Raw genomic sequence first — 17,545 nt, forward strand, 5'->3', positions numbered from 1 at the left:
TCTGAAGATGCATAGTTGGTTGTGTTCTTGATCCAAATAATTTTTTCTAAATGTTTGAAAGTAAATATAACCAGTTACATGTCTTTTTCTGCCTAATCAAAAAATTATTATAGAAAAGCAGTCTGTTGCTGATGCTTTAGTAGCAAAAAGGTTTGTAAAAATATGAAGATATTTCCAGCCAATTAAGAGAAGATACTTGATTAAAGGTATCTTTCTTGCAGTGTTTCTTTCAGATGCAGAATGATATTGTCAGAGTCATTGTGTTTTACAGAAACAGAAATTTTAATTTGACCTCTATAATGATACATTTACAATAATGGCATAATAAAAGCCTTTTTTTTCTCATTTCAATAGTGTTTACTACTCTCTTGGCCCCTGTAGGGGAACAACATATGAATCTCCACAAAAAATGTTTCCTATCTGCCTTCATTTTGCCAGAGAAAAAAAAATCTGTTCAAATGTTCTGGTGCTCTGATGTAATGAAATCGAAAGTACTGCATATTATCAGAAATTTGAGTATGTTTCAGGCTGATCTAGGCACACTCCAAAAATTCTCAGCATCCTTACATATGTTTCATGCCCCTTGTACCACAGATCAAATACATTATTCAAAGCTAAGTGGCCTACATGTCTGTTCAGATTCGTGGTTTGCTGTTGCTTCCACTTTTCAGTTGCAAAGCTGAAGGACATTCCTGTCTCCCTAGAGTATGCAGTGAACAAAAAACTAGTTGTTTTTAAGAGCTGTTTTCCTTTATATGTGTGACCTAGAGAAGAAGGTCTGTGCCATTCAACCATTTTTACTTACTGAGCACTATATTGTTATAAAAGCACTGGTGAGAAAGCTGCATCATTTTTTGCAGCCACACATCTTTTTGCTTTAGGATATCAGCAGTGTAGTTGGGTTGTCACGGCCCTTGGATGAATTATTCAAGCTCTTGACATCAGAGATTTCTGCTAGCGGATTGGCTGGTGCTGGGATAATAAAATCTTTCCACAGAAAAACAGTGGAGAAGGATGATGGCAGTGAGACCAGCAGAACTGCTGCTTCCAATACAGCTGGCTTTGTCTGGCTGTTGCAGCTCTGCAAGAACATATAAGGATGTTTTTAAGGTTTGGCTTCATTTGAATTCTCTGATAAGAGATGGTGGAGGGATTTTTGCAAGAGGCCTGCATTTCCAGTGAGGGAAAGAAATTGGATCATTGTTGAAAAATTACTTCGGGCTGTATTCTAAAGAAGCGCTGCACGTGAGAGAGGGGCAGAAGCTGCAGCAGCATCCACAGCAGCAGCAGCAGCAGCAGCAGTGCCTATGGCTCGCTATAAAGGTGCTGGTGGCAGAAATGTTCTGTCGCGGAATGTGCTTCCTGAATTCTTTCGGTGCCAGCAGGGTAAGTGGTGCGAGTACGGAGCTGACAGTCCTTGCAGGTGGGGAGAGTGTAAGGACCTGTGTGACACACACATCTTGTGGGTATAGATAAGCAGTAGCTGTGCAGAGAATTTAGTCAACACAATTGCTTCCAGATAAATTTGTACAAAGCATATTTACAATGGAATTTTTAAAATCAATGCACTGCTTGTATTATGTTCAGACATGGATTTTACAGTGGTACGATCTATTCCGTTTAAGCCTATACAAAATAAGTGCTAGAACCAAGGAAACTTTATTGCTTAGTAGTTCCAGTTTGGCTTGTAAGGAATGTATTGCTCACATAATTTCCCTTGAAACAGGTTATGTAGAAAGGCTATTTCTGCTGTTTGTTGATATGACTGAAACTGTGTATGACTTCTTCTGGTAAAGTGTCTTTTTAGGAGCTGGAAGCTGGTTCTTTGATTTCCAGTTTTTGTCAGAAGGCTGTTCTTAAATAATCAAGATGCACTGAAACAACAAATTAGGGAATCATTTTCGTTCATTTCTTTGATGAGAAGTTTGACTTCTGAAGGCCTGGTTTACTTCTTTTGGCATGCCCTTGTCTCAGAGTTGCTGGGGAGTTTTTTAGGTTACAGAGATGTGAAGAGAGGCAGAACTGGACTAATTCTATGTGTGGTGATCTCTATCCCTACACCTATTCACACACAACCCAAAAGAAGTGTGCAAGTACTTCCATGGAAATTTATTTGGCTGCCTGTATATGTAATTTCAGAGCACAGCTGACATTTACTGTGTGTCAAAAGGAAGGCATCTTGTTCATGGTTAGGAACCATGCAGTGAGAAGTCTGTTTTTCAGAATGTAGAAACAATTGTCACATACAAAGTCAAGACACCTTCCTGCCAAAAACAGTCAGTGTGGAATGAAGCGTGGTGCAGTATCTTAGTGATATTTTTCATAACTTGCCCATGAGTGCAGCAAGTAGATTCTGAGAATGTAATACATTTTTAAAACTTACATAAGGCCACCTGCCCAATGATACAAAAGGAAAATAAAGAATGCAAAATTACTTTCTTAGGCATAAAGTATGACAGTCTAGCAATAGATTCTGGAGGTATCTTTTTTTCCTCTGATATTTCTTATATGTGAGATACTATTTGTATATAAAGAAAATATCCCTGAATTATAATGCACAGACACTTTTTGGGATCTTGTATATGGTCAGGGAGCTATCACTGTCCCACTGACAATAACATTTTGACCTATGAATTTTGTGTGGTGATTTCTATCTTTATGTACCCTCATTGTGAAGCAGCATTGCATGAGTGTAAGTCAGGGAGCTTATTGTTAGTAATGCAGCAAGCTTAGAAGTTGCTATTCCAGAATGTTAATGGGTATTAAGGAATATTCCATTTTAATTTTACAGATGTGGAATAGGAGAAATGCTGTTCAGTGCTGCACAAGTCATTGGCAAATGCAGTAGTTAAAATTAGATACTCCATCTGTAGATTTTGGGATATGCACATATTCTTATGGAAAGTAAATATTTAACAGCAATTGTATTTATTTGAATTTTCTTTTGGGAAATGAAGGTGCTCATTCAGAGCTGATGACAGTAATAACATGATTTGGTTTTCCATGAAATAGATATTTCCTCCTATTTTTGAAAGAAAAATCTCTGTCAGAAATACTTGAATATCTCTGTTGCGAAATTACTCCATGTGTCAAAACTGATTAACCACAAGGAAGGGACAGGACTTTGTGGATTGCTTATAGTGCTGTGATGCTCTTCCCTCCACCGCTGTGACCCTTGCTGCTGAAGCTGGAGGAGCTCATTTGGGAGCTATTTTAATCTGTGCATCTGGCAGCTGTCCCGCAGGGACGATCTGACAGTCAGGGAAATTCACTATAAATCAGACAAGTGCTTCGAGACAGGACTAAGGGAGGTGGTAAGTAGTGGTGGAGAAACTGCCTGAACTAGCTAATGGCTCCTTCCTGGTAGGATCTCCCAGAGGACAGATAAGTTTGATAATACAATTTCAAGTCTTTAATTCAACATTCTAAACATTTTCAAATACACATGCTAAGAGTATTTTTTCTAAGTCCCTAGCTGACTTCCTGCCTAAAAGCAGCTTGGCTGTTGCAGACATGGATTCTAGTTAAAAAGTATAGAGAAGTTCTAGGTGCTCAGACCTTGGGTAAGTATAGTATGGACTTAGAACTCAGATTTATCTTGACATTCAGATTTTAAATGGTGTCTTTCTTGTTATTGGCTTGTTAAGACTTGAACTTTGCCATGAAACTCTTCAAATAGTCAATTATGAGAACATTATTGTAAAAATATGAAGTATTTGTTTTGAGTATTTGGAAGCAAAATTGACTGTCTCAATAAAATATAGAGTAATTTCTGGCAAGGGCAGAATGCATTTGTTGTCAATAGGGAATTTTACTCTTCCGTCATGTAAATCTGAGCATATCCAGTGATGTCTAATCAAATTGATTTCCTTTTATTCTCAGATGAGCAAGAGTCAGTGCAGAAACGGACTTTCACAAAATGGATCAATACTCATCTGGCTAAGGTAACACAGGGGTTTGAAACTTACTTTGTTTAAAAATCCAGCCTTTTAGTCTATGCCTGTAGAGCCCTGGAGTATAGAATATGTCAGCTTTCTCTGAGCAGTATTTCATAAAGTTAAAAAAGGATCCTCATCATCTGTACACCGTTGAAGATGAATCTCAGCATGGTAGTGGTCAGCTGCAGAAGTGTGAGTGGTGTCCAGAAGCAACCACCCAGCTTCTTTGGCCAGAACAGAAGGGTAGCACAGTACCTGCTGTTTCAGCCAGAGGAAATGTCTGAAATTGATTTCTATGAAATTAGAAATATTAGACTTACTGCACACAATATATTCAAATAAAATTTAAGTCATGTCTGTAGTTTGATAGAGATGTAATGAGCTGGTTACAGACATAAATAGTGCTTCATTAATCCAGTGCCGAATTAATTATCTGATGCATTGTGGGATTTGTCATGAAACTATTGTTGCTTCTTCTTAACAAAACTTAAAACTCCTCTTTTTGCCTTTAGAAGCATAAAGACTGGGATTTATACACAGTTTTAGAAGTATTAAGCTACAATTGGTACTTTATATGAAAACATAAGCAGTGAGATTCAATTTGGCATTTCCTGAAGTTTTCACACAACACAGCTCTAACCATAGTTATCAATTAGTACAACAAATTAAAATTTTAAACTCCAGAGAAGCTTTTTGAAATGTGTATTTTTAAGCCTGGAGGTGAATGATCATTAAAATTGAGCGAAGAATATCTGTAACAGCACTGGTTTACCTTTTGTGGAAGGAATTGGTTAATAATACCCTCAAAAATGAGCCAAGCAAAGCAGGAAGCCCTTCTGTATCACGTGATTTGATCTAATGAGACAGTATGGTAGAGCAGCAGCACTTATTTGCATTGCTGAGGAATGTATTTGAAGGACTTACTATGAAATTAACTACACTGGCATTGTAAAATTCAAGTGCAAGAACAAAGTCATCTTCAGGACTTCTTGACAGTGGATTCTCACTGGAACTGAGGTCTGTCCCCGTATTGTCTTTAAACTAATTTGCAAAAGCCCCCCATCCAGCAGAGAAGCACTCTTTTTTCTGTTTACTTCAACTGAAATTGAAAGGCATTCAGTGCTTGCTAAAGGATTAGCTATGAGGGCTGCAAATGAGGTTCACAGGAGAAAAATAACTCTTATTTCATGTTCATCTATTTCTTAGTTGTATTGTGTCCTTAATAATAATCTGATAATTATGGAAAAGAAGAACTGTTATGTCGGTTATCAATATCGTATTGTTAGGTATTACGAGTGTGTGTGTGTGTGTGTGTGTGTGTGTGTGTGTGTGCGCCCATCATGACAATTTCCTGGTCTACAGACTTATACTTGGGAAGAGACAAAGTTGTGGTGGCAGCTTCATTGAGAGATCTTTCTCTGGATTGGGATTTGGGACTGTTTCCTGCTGTGCTAGTCCCTTTGGGCCATGAGGACTCAGATGAACCCTTTGACTTGCATGATCTAGGTGTGTCATTCTTTAATGGGTCTGATACTGTAAAGGCTGATCAAATACATTCAAACCAGGCAGTTACACAGCCACAGCCCTGACTTTCAGCTACCTGAGGTACCTTTTAGTTCCTTGTAGTAACTGGTTTGTGTAAATTCACGCTTGAGCAGGAAAGTTGTTTCTGCGATACTTTTATTGATGGCTGTCAGCACGTTTTCCTCACTGCCTAAATCAGATTATAGATTGGCTGGCTCTGCTTCCCATTTCCAATGTTACACTGCCAAAGGAGAAGCGCTGTTCATAGAAATTAAACTCAACAGAAGTGACCCATGCCATTCAAATTCTTAAGGTTTAAAGCTTAAGCTTTTAAAATTTTGTTAGTTGCGTTTTTGGAAATATGTAAGTGGAAATATGTTTTTTGAGTTAATCACAACAGTAGGAAGTGCAGGTGGGTCTCTGAAGTGCCCAGGACTTCCCTTGCACTCATTTTCTGACTTGTACCTCAAAGTTTCAATATTTAGGCTGTTTGAGTTTTGTAAGGTTGTGGTTTTGTTTGTTTCAAAAGAAACTGGAGATCTGTAACATCTCCACTGTGTGTAAGCCTTTGAAATGTGATAAGGAAAACTCCTGGAAGGATACCCACTTTTAGGCAGCCTTGTCTGCATTCTGCTCTCATCTTTGGCCCAATAAAAAGTGGAGCATTAGTCTGGTACCTAGCAAGGAGCACTGCGAAGTGTTGGCCTCAAACTTACAGCAGAAAAACAGCAATACATGCTGCACCACTGTGGGGTAAAGGAACTGGGAGTGAAGAAGTGAAGCTGAGCCAGGGGAAAAAGGGGTAGCTGGGGGCAAGGTGATTTGAATTTTGCCTTTGTGTCTCACCATTGATCCAGAAAAACTGTGCTGAGTTTGACTCAGTATTTGCATTCAATATTAAGACTAACTTCAAATTGTCTCTCTATCTCTTGGCTACTCTTGGAAAATTTGGGTTTCTTTCCTTTCACTGCCATTTTTGATAATCTCATAAAATTATTAATGGAAAAATTAATAGGAGGAAATAACAGAAAAGTGAAAACTATAATTAAGATTTCTGTAGCTTTTAACACCATGGCTATCTAAAGAAATATCTCATCATAAATGAGTTGGAGGGTTTTTGAAAAAAAAGTACTGCATCAAACCTCAAAAGCAGGGGAAGTTAATGTTTTCTAAGCAAAGATTGATGGGGTTTCACTGTAGCAATTTGAAAGATGTGTTTCTAGAGGTAGCAAAGGAAAGGAAACTCTACGGTAGAGTTGTCATCCTTACACTGTGTTGGTTGAGTAGAGGAAAGTAGGATCTAAAAAGAAGCAGTTTCTCACATTGTGAGGAGTAGTGATTTGAAAGAAATAGAAATACAGAAGTGATTTGATTATTTTAGATAGAACCAAGAACAATTCATAGCTTGGGAGCATAAAGCAGGATGTGGTTGTTTGTCAGGGTTTGCTATGAGTAAAAAATTCTTCCCTCTTGATCTTTAAGATCTTAGTGTATGTTTTTCATCTAAAAAGTCGTGCTCTAATTGAAACAAACTAATTCAATAACTGAGGCTATCAAATACATTAAACCAATTATTTTTGGCTTTTTAACTGCAAAGTTAAGAATGGGTTTGAGAATATGGATACAAATAAATAAGAATGAACAAACCAGGTAAATTGAATGCTGAAATTTCTTTGCCAAAAGGGTTGTCAGGCACTGGAATTGGCTGCCTATGAAAGTGGTTGATTCGTGATCCCTGGAGGTATATAGAAGAGGTGCAGATGTGGCACTTAGGGACATGGCTTAGTGGTGGACATGTCACTGTAAGGTTAATGGTTGGACTTGATTTTAAAGCTATTTTCCAGCCTAAGTGGTTTTAGGATTCTATGCATTGAATTTTATGAAAGACAATAGGAGACAGGTGGAATTTTTTATTCTCTCACTCTTATGATAGAATGCTACCTTTTAGAAATTATTTCTCCTATTTCAAATAGACATTCTTTCACAAGCAGAAGCTAAATTATGGGACAACTCAAAGAAAGGTGGAGGTGAAACAGCCTTGGTGCTCTCACCCAGAGAGCATGAATAGAGAGGATAGACTTGCAAGTATGGTAACTAGCAGGTAGTGTAATGCAGCTTCATTTTGGGTGAGCTGTTAGCACGAGGCTGCGTCTGTCCCTCTGCTGTCTCCCTAACCCCAGCTGTCTCTGCTCTCTGATTCTGAGTAGTAATCTGGTGAGACTCATCAACGGGAAATTATATGTTTTCTCTGCCAGCGACTTTCAGAAATTGGGTCACAGTCTATGAAATGAATGTGATCTATCTTCTGGCCATCCTGTTGAATTTTTGTGCATCTGTGCAGTTCTACTAATGATAAATAAGATATGCATGTGTAACAGGACAAGAAGTTTTCTGATTCCATATAATTTATTCATATTTTTCTGTGGTTGTAGAACTGTCCTTCCTCATCTCAATCTCAGCTTCTAAGTATAGACGTAATTTGAGTATGCTTCTATCTTTTGAAGCATCTTTTCAAAGTCTAAATTTAAAATACAGAACAAATTTACACCATATATTTCAAAAAGGAGGCATTACTTGCATTCAGAACAGCAATTGCTTAAATAGTTTTCATTTCATTACCTATGTCAATTTTTGAGGTAGGGGATTAGATGAGTAAAGATGAAAACTATATCACTTTCTCAAACAGCAGAGGCATGCGATTTTTATTGCCTTTTTCATCTTTCCTGAAAGTTTGGGGGGACAGTAGTTTCAAAGCTTTGAAACACAGACTGTAAATTGGTTTAACTCAATCAAATAACGTTTTAGTTCCCAGGTAGAGGGATAATTTTAGTATTTGTACTCACCAAAGTATTGCTGTAAACAAACTGATAGAGTGAACAACAAATACTTACTGAAAGAAATTGCTATTAATGTTGTGTTTCCATTAAGAGGATGCACACATTAAAAAACAAAAGCAGAGGATGGATATCAATTAAAAATAAAACTAAGAATGGATGAATATTTTTTATTTTATGTATGCAATATTTATATAATGCTCAATTACACCTGAGCATTAAATCTCACATTAAAACTTTTGGAACTGCAAAATTATATCTTTTACAGCAAAGAAAGGAAGAAAAAGGTATACCAAGACACAGAGCTCTCACACACAGGTCTGTCCATGATGTTAGCTTGTTCTTAAAATGTAACTTGGTCTTTCATGAAGCTCATCAGTTTTCACCATTTAACTCAGTCTGATCCTTTTGGTCTTTTTCGAATGTGAAGATAGAGGCTTCCAATATCTTAGTCACTGACACAGAAAAAATACAAGCTACTGTCCACCTTTACTGCATGATGAGGAAAATCTGACTGGTAGATTTCTGCTTCAACAGTTTCTATATGATTTACCTAGCATTGCATGTAGCCTCTAATGTTAAACAGTGAATCCTAAATTAATTTATGTGATGAAATTAATAATGTAAAACTTAGGACTGAGTCCCTCAGTTTTACTAATTCAAAAAGTCACTAACAGCAAGGAATATGAAAACCTGCATGCCTATAGATTTAGGAATTAGTTTGTGGCAGAGGGGTGGTCCAACTATTACAGAGTAATGGAAATTTCACATTGTCCTTGCTATTCTAATATATATTTCCTTGCAGAGACAAATTCAGTTGTTACAGAGATTTGTTCCTGTTTGTGCATGTGGATAGATTTTCACACATCTTTTCAGCAGTTTTTGAAAGATTATTTGGAAATTAATGTAGCAAAAATAATTTTCAATGTCTGCATTGGCATTCATTATGATGCAGATGCTGTTATTTGTATAGTATGATTTATTCATTAGACAAGTTAAGTAAAGAATGTGAGGAGAATATTCCTGAGCAAAGATGCAAATGAGAAATTAAATGCAAGAAAAAGTGTTGGAATAAAAGCATGGCTTAGCAAATACACGTTTGTTCCGTATCTGAAGTTTGGATTTTATAAAACTTATTTTACTTTGTGAGAGGAAGAATGTCTAGAGATTGCAGGTCTATTCAAAAAAAATTTTTGAGGCTTGTCAGGGAAATATTTTTCTATATGTACCAATGTTCAATCCTTTAAGCCAGTCAGAATATTTCCTGGAAACTACAGCAAATTAGACAAGTTGTAAGAGCAAAAAATTTTTGCAAAGCATTTCTTCCACAGTTCCCACTTATGATCAGTTCTAAATACAGTTATTTAAATTAATAATTAATGTGAAGAAAATCTAGTTTATTAACCTTGAAGCTTTGTTCTCATTTAATTCATATTCCTCCTACAGATCACATTTACTTGTACTGAGTGTGACTCCCTGCTTGGGACATGGCTGTTCCTAGGTATCATTGTCACTATAAACCACACTACTGTGATTGGATAAACTGCAATAAATGAGTCTGTAATAGAATTCATGCAAACCAGTGTGTAGCAGATCGTTAATCTTATTTTGCTATTTTTTTTTCCTTGTAGAAGCTTGAAGAAGAGCTTAATCAAATACTGAGGCACCTGAAATCAGTGTGCACCACGTGACAAGTTGTAGATTCAATGTCTCATTATTCATTGAAGTATATTCTAAGTTCTGTCAAAGAATTTTGTTCAAGAGTTTATAATTGAAAGTTTTTCTTTAGTATTACAAGGTATTTCTTTGCACAGGCTTTCCAGCACTTAAAATAGAGTGCATTAGTATCATTGCAGCTGGTTGTATTGCTAGGGCTACACACTTATGTGCAAAAAGCCAAAATCTGGAGTACATTCAACATTTTAAAATTGCAAAAATTTAAGTTAGTTTTCATTCTCTGCTTTTGCCGATTTACAGTTAGTATTTTGGCAGTGCATTAAGGAACTAAGTGAATAGTTGTTAAGCCTGAGTCACTAAATTAAAAAGTTTTCAATATATTCTAACTGAATATAGCTTAAAAAAAAAAATCCAAACCTTTATTCTCTGGAGGCTAATAAGTAATCAGTGTTCACCTTCATCTTTCACTTCATTTGACATTATGTATGCATCCAAGGAGTAGGTATTTAACCATTCCAACAGAAGATGTGTTAATATCAGTGGAGGATCTGCTAGAAAACTTTCAAGTATCAATAGTCCATACGTGTGAGCTTCTCAGTATCAGCCAGTGTATATATCAGCACAGGGAATAAGACTGATATCCAGGCTTGTGTAGAAGAGTCTATTTTTCCATATATACCACTAGAAATAATATTCATTCCATATTTCTGAGAGTGACTGAAATAATAATAGTAATAATAGGGTAAATTCTAAGCTTATGTGCCCAGTGTAGTTAAAAAAAAAAAAAAAAAGGTGAGTGTAACCTCCTTCTAACTAGATATTAACATCTTCAGGGTAGTGAAAAACATTATATTAAAAAGTGTATTACTAAGAATGCACAGTTTGGCAGTTTATATAATTAACTAATTTTCCATATTAGAGGGATCTTATACAGGAGACCTTGTGACACGGGTGTCGCATCTGCCTTCTGTTCCTGTTTTATTGGTTGTAAGATCCTGTTTTATTGGTTGTTCCTGTTTTTATTGGTTTAGCAGACATGGTGTGTGCTGCTAAATACTGGCAGTGTTTGTAATTATGCCACCTTCCAGCAACTAAAAGTACATTTCAGCCTGCTGAGTTAAGGACAATTGTGATTCTCACACTTCAGAGCAGGAGGTCTTACCAACTTTGGTGCTTAATGGTTTCTTTGCTGCTTCTCATCTTATTCAGTGCTTTCTCTTCACCTGTTTTTACCCAAACCAGTGTTTGATTCAAGTAGAAAGTACTGTAGATGTTAATTTGCTTGAGATACTTTCACTGCCTTACTGTAGTACCAAGCCTCAGTTGGGGCATAAATATAGTTTTTGTAGCTTCTGTCAATACCACTGGAGGGTAGTTCAGAGCAAGAGGTTGGCTTGGACGATCAGAGGTTTTAACTAAAATGTGAAGCTATACACTGGAGAAACCAGAAGTGCTTCCCAGACTTGCTTTGCAGATGAACTCCAGATTACTTCTGGCTTCATGTTGGGATGAGACAAATTCTGACCCCTACCTCGATTTGTGAGTAAGGATACCATAGCACACAAGCTGTAAGGGAGCTGTGTTATGCTCACACAGGGTGTCTGACAAGCACATTATGGGCACCAGAATTACGGGGTACTGTAAATCTCACTTACCCTTCAATCTAAATATATCCTAAATTGCCCACTGTAAGAAATCCGCCTCTCTTCATTGCTGTAGTGTCAATTTCAAGAGACAAACCTCACTACTGGGGCATTTTCATAGGTGGGGAGATTCTTTCAGGCCTTCACCTCCTGTTAGATTAGGTTGGCAACTGCTATAATCCTCTTGTCTTTATGACTAAATTATTTTAGCACATAATTCTTCAGTGTTTTGTCATGCGGTAATACTGATAAAACCAAAGCTGCTCCAAGCTTCAAACAGGAAATGATAACGTAGAAGGTGAGGAAAATTAATTGCATTTATGTCAACTGCCTGTGATGCAAGACTGGGACAAATTAATCTCCAGTGACCCACTTGCTCCATTGATTTCTTTGGTGTTATATTAAGGAAGAATATGATCCAAGGAAGAACTTTATCTATTGCATTGCTAGGAAATAAAAAAGAACTATGACTAGATATACCCTCATAATGAGTTGTAGTGCTGCTTTATTTTATATACATGAGAAAATAGGCTTTTCTATTAGTGTGACTATTAGAGCATGTCAAATCTCAGATGAAGTCTGCTTCCAGCAGAGGAGTTCTTTTTTCACTTTATGCCAAAATTATGTTTCATTGAAATACTAGTTTATCCAAGCTGATTTTTTTTTTTTTATTTGGGGAGCCAGAATCTTTTGCTTTCACCTGATTTGTTATCGCATCTTTACCTTCTCAAGAGCAATGTTTCATTTGTTAGATTAATTTTTTCAAATCTCTATTTCTACACAAAAAAGTAATCTGTAAATTGTTGTACAAGCACTTTTTTTAACAAGTGCCCCAGAAGTAAATTATTAAACATAAAGTAGTTTCAAGAATTTTGTACTCTCATTGTAATTTTAGTGAATTAGCAGGTATTGTTATTGGTATCATTATTATCATCATCATTATTATTTTCATCATCATAAGGTATGTGAATTCTCACAAGCTGATGGAAGCTGGAGGCCGCTTATTCTGATTTTCAGCTGGACCAAGTTTAAACTTTTTTTTTCTGAGAGTCATTTTGTGATCATTCAGCTGAGAGCAGTAGTTCCACAAACTGGGGTGCATTTAAGAATACAGAGTTTTATTATGTGACCTTGTTATTTAAAATTTCTGAAAGATCACCTGTTTACATATTTTTGGGTATTGTCATTGTTGCTCCTGTGAATGTAAAGACATTTGGTCAGCAGTTTGTCTTAAGTAGGAGCTGACATAATGCTGACAGCACCAGAAGCCTGCAAGGCTGGAGGAGAGGAAAGAAAATACAGCAACTCAGTGTAAGAAGTGTCAGCTGTGAGAAAGTGGCAGCATCACTCAACCTGCTACACCACTCAAGGGACCTTCCCTTCATACACCTCCTTCTATTGCTCAGACTGAAAGAGTGAAATTCCTGTGAAATACTTAACACTAGGGAAAATAATCTGATGGACTGAAATGTGACTATGATAGTACATCCGTAAGTTCTGTGTACTTTATAGAAGCAGAGGCAGCTGTTAGTGTGTTTCTCTGCTTGTTTCAGGGACCAGGAGGTTTTTCCTTTGTACCATCAGTGGCAGAAATCCACAAAGTGTTACAGTCCTGTGCCAGAAATGTTAAGTAAGCAGTGTGGTGGCAAAGCAGTGGTTAAAGGATATGTTGGTATTAAACATTGTAAAACACAAAGAAGGAGACCAGCCACTCTCTTTGGGTTTCTGTTCAAAAGGAGGAGAGGTAGGGTGTAATACTGGTGAGCTTTTATAATATCTGAAACCTTCTCCCTTTTCAGCGCAATCCTCCCATGCTGGTGAATGACCTGTTTGAAGATATCAAAGATGGGGTAATGCTAATTGCTCTTTTGGAGGTTCTTTCAGGGCAAAAGCTGGTAAGAACTTTCTTCCTTCTAAATATACAAGATAGTTGCGTAATTTCTGTGGGATACAATTTTCTAATAAGTTTCTCTATTTCAATACAGTACAAAAACTTGCTCTTACCTAGGAAACTGTTTTTCACTGAGTGGATTATCTGATTACAAAGCATTATTACAGATTATTACAGGCACGCTTGATTGTATGCACTTTTATTAATTTTACCGTGTAGTTTATAAAAATTTCTTATTTGTATTAGTCTTTGCAGTTTGTCTGGGCTTTGCTGCTATGACACTATCAAGGTCTAAACTGCAAGTTACTTCTATACATCTTGAAAAAATGAGTCATTTCTTGTTAAATTTATGGCTTTGCCCCAAAAAATCTCATACAAGCTCCTCAGATTTCATGGGGGCTTATATCCATTGCCATTTACAGCTGCTCTGCTACTGTAAAATACCTTAAATGATGCCAAATGGCTTTTTCACAGCCAAGTTAAGTGCAGAGGGGATGGTGTCCACACAGCAGATAGGCTGTCTCTTGGGAGGCAGGCTAGTTTTGTGCATGGAGGAGAAAAACGAAAGGATTTTAGGCCAAGGGCTCTGAGTTTTCCCTAAACAGCTTGCAGATCAGGTGTCAATGTCTGAAGGAGCAGTGCAACTGTCTGTCGTTCAGCTAGCTCCAGGGCTCAGGTGTTACAGGCTCCCCTCACATGAAGGCAGTTTGCAAGTGCTCTCCTTTCCATATTTCACCTCTGTTTTGATTGCAAGGGAATCCCAAAATTAGGTAGTAAATCAAACTGCAAAAGCGATTTTACTATGAAATGCGATAAAGCTGTACTTACCAGTGTGTTTCTGCTCCATTGCAATATATCTGTTTCAGTTTCTGTTAGTCTAAGACAGAAAGCCTCCCTCTTGTGGCAAACCAGAAGTAGTAAAACAGGGAGAGAATTTTAATGACGGCACCTGTTACAGTGAAATTCACTGGATTGTATCCTGCCTATATTACTTAGGGAAAGGCAAGAGATATTCCAAAACTAGAATAGTGTCTGGTGAACTTAAGGGTTACGTATACCAGCATATGATATCCTGTAGTAACTAAAAGAGGGATTCAGAATTTATAGTAGGCCTTTGTTAAATCCATTTGTAACAGCATGAATGGGAATTTAAATTACAATTTTGCACATATGCGTTACAATATAAAATTAAGTGGGGAATTTGATTCCACTGTAGAGTATTAGAAACCTAGCATATTTTCTTGATCAAATTGAAATAATTCTGTCTTTTTTTTAGCCTGTGTGTCTAAAGTTCAGCGAAGTTCATTGTTCAATGGGAATTTAGCTGAGATTTTAATTGCCAGTAAGGTACTAGAGAGATGGGATGAAAATCCATAGGTAAAATGTCTTCACTGCAGACTGATTTTTAAAAATAACAACCACTTTGACTTATACATTGCAGGCAAAAATATGTCACTGAGAGAATGTTGTCTTCTCTCAAATGCATATATGTATACACACACACATATATACACACATATATATGTGTGTTTGCATGTGTGCAGAAATAGTAGTAGTTATTTTACATAAGAAAAACAGTTCTCTGATTTAATGATGTTTATGGACTGAAGCCAACAGCTTGCATCCTGAGATTTTTAAGACATATGTGACTTTTTTATAATGGAATTATCACACTTGTGTCCCCTGTATCTGTCAGTCCTCCCTGTGATCTATATGCAAAGATACAATTCAACAATTTGACTGTTCCAAGGAGCTCTTTTACATAGCCATTGACTGTAATCTGGAACTTCATTTTTTGAAGCAAATTGGCATAAATCTAATTGAAGTTTAATCTGTTCTTTTTCTTTAAGCCTTGTGAGCAGGGACGTCAGCTGAAGAGAATTCACTGGGTTGCCAACATTGGCACAGCTCTGAAGTTTCTAGAAGGTAGACGGGTAGGTATGGTAGCACTTAGCCCTGGTTTTAATTTTTTTTTCTTTGTCACCATAAGGATGTGATTTGTATCCACCCATCTGTTTTTATTCTCCAAAATCTGAGCTATGTTTCTACACGGTGCCTGAAAGCTGCTTTAAAGTAAAAATTATATGGTCCAACTCTAATATGTGGCAATGCATAGGGCGACACTTGTTGGGTTTTTTTTTCTTTTTTTTGATTAACAATGAATCACCTTGGAGGATTTCCTTTTTTTTTTTTTTTTTTTTAGTGTGCTTTTTGGCTCCTCATGATTTCTACTTCCCTGTTTCTGTTCTCAGCAAAAAATGAACTTTAGTTCAGGAGAGACATTAATTTATAATTAAAAAATAGATTTCTGGTCTTCACTAGCTTTTAAATGCAAAAATAAGTACTCCCTGAAATTATAGATATGAAAATATAGGGCAAGGTGACCCCGTATTAGCTTGCCAGGACTTCAGACTAATTCCTGGATTTGTACTGGTCCAGTCAATCTGTGGCTGTTTTAGAAAAGAAGAAAAAAATTATAAATTGAACAAAAGAAGAAAACTTAAAAACTCATTTTGATCTTGGTATGAATATCATATAAAAGCAATGTATTTCTACCCTTTTTCCTGACTTCTCTCTGTACTGTAATAACTCAGATCTGGATTTTTTTGTTAGATTATAGGTATTTTTTTCCCCTCATTTCTGTCTTTAGTTCAGTTTTTCTCAGTGCAGATGTTACAACTGATGAATTTTATGTCTCCACAATTCTGTACATTGGGAGTTGTTGGATTTTAGCAGTCTTTACCTCTCCTTGGCTCTCTAACATCTAAACCTAATTGCATTTATGTTATATGGAAAACAATTTTAGCAGATGCCTGTAAAGTAAATCTAAAAGAGAACTTTTTAAAATTGAAAATGTATAACCAAAGCAAAGACAAATATGTTCCTGGAATTTTGCTTTAGCTCACAATTTCTCTATTTGAGGGGTTATAGTTTGTTAATGCAAACCATATCATATGGAGCCTGAGGGAGGAAGCTCAGGTACAGACAGAGATGTTCTCTAGTGAGACCTCTGTAACCTAAGACAAGGCTGGGGCGAAGAGAAAAACACCCAGACTTCCCCAGTTTACATGTCACAGCGTGGTGGGTGATCCAGCTTAGATCCCAGAAATACTGCAGCAGTGCAGCTGGGAAACTGACCCTCCAAGGATCAAGAGATTGCCAAAGCGCCGCATTTTTCCTTCTGGTATCTCAGTGTCTTTGTCCAGGCTTATCTTGGTTTTTTTGTAATTGTTGTATTAGCATGGCAGATTTTCTTCTACAGGGAGGTAGAAATATGCAGGGTGTCAGGTGTATCAGGGTGGTCGATAGCTGTGTTCCATAAGCTGAATCGAACCTAAAGGATGCATCTATCCCATCTGTCATCCTTCTCCCCTCAGAGGAGGTGGGGATACTGTTCAGACAATAAATGCTTCTGCAGCAGCTGAATGCCATCCCTTGGCTGTGCTCAAAGGCAACAAATGCAGACAGGATCTCCTTCCTCCATGGGCTCTCCCATAAAAAAATCTTATTACACATTTAATCAACTTACTATTTTCACTGTCCAGAGAGACTTCTGCTAATACTCCTGTTACACTACAAACTGCAGCTCTCAATTAACAGGTAGTATTCTAGACAAAACCGGTTTTCTCATGGTTCTGAAAAGTTTATTTTTAGTTTTAGATCCGTCTTAATGGTGTATAATACAAAGGTAACTCAATAACTGCACTAGATGGACTATGCTTCTGTGAACAGTGCCCTGATCATAAACATTAGCTGAGTCCCTGTAAATCTTTTGATTTGTAATAGATACTAAAATAACCTCACTTTCTAGAAAAAGAAAAGCTTTTGTTGGAATTGGTCTAGCTGAGAGAATGAGGTATATTTTTTTAAGACAAGGAATAGAAAATTTTCCTTATTTACTGGTGGAGAAACTAGTAACGTCAAATTTCCTAGAGTCTTGTCAATGTCTTGGTGGAGAGGATTGAAAATGTAACTTATGGGGACTTCTGCTCTGCCTCTTCCAAAGCAGCCTATGCAGATTAAATTCTGAAAAAAAAC

General features: G+C 36.9%; 1 protein-coding gene across 1 annotated transcript in view; it reads left to right on the top strand.

Moving 5' to 3' along the window:
• The window catches only part of SYNE1 (spectrin repeat containing nuclear envelope protein 1), a 285,161-nt gene that overhangs the window by 39,589 nt on the left and 228,027 nt on the right, over positions 1 to 17,545 (top strand). The window contains exons 2-4 of the mRNA XM_069010651.1: positions 3,883 to 3,944; positions 13,416 to 13,511; positions 15,358 to 15,441. Coding sequence (XP_068866752.1) covers positions 3,883 to 3,944; positions 13,416 to 13,511; positions 15,358 to 15,441 — 242 coding nt within the window. The remainder of the gene's footprint in view (positions 1 to 3,882; positions 3,945 to 13,415; positions 13,512 to 15,357; positions 15,442 to 17,545) is intronic.

This window comes from Aphelocoma coerulescens, chromosome 3, assembly GCF_041296385.1.
Source record: "Aphelocoma coerulescens isolate FSJ_1873_10779 chromosome 3, UR_Acoe_1.0, whole genome shotgun sequence".
Lineage (NCBI taxonomy): Eukaryota > Metazoa > Chordata > Aves > Passeriformes > Corvidae > Aphelocoma > Aphelocoma coerulescens.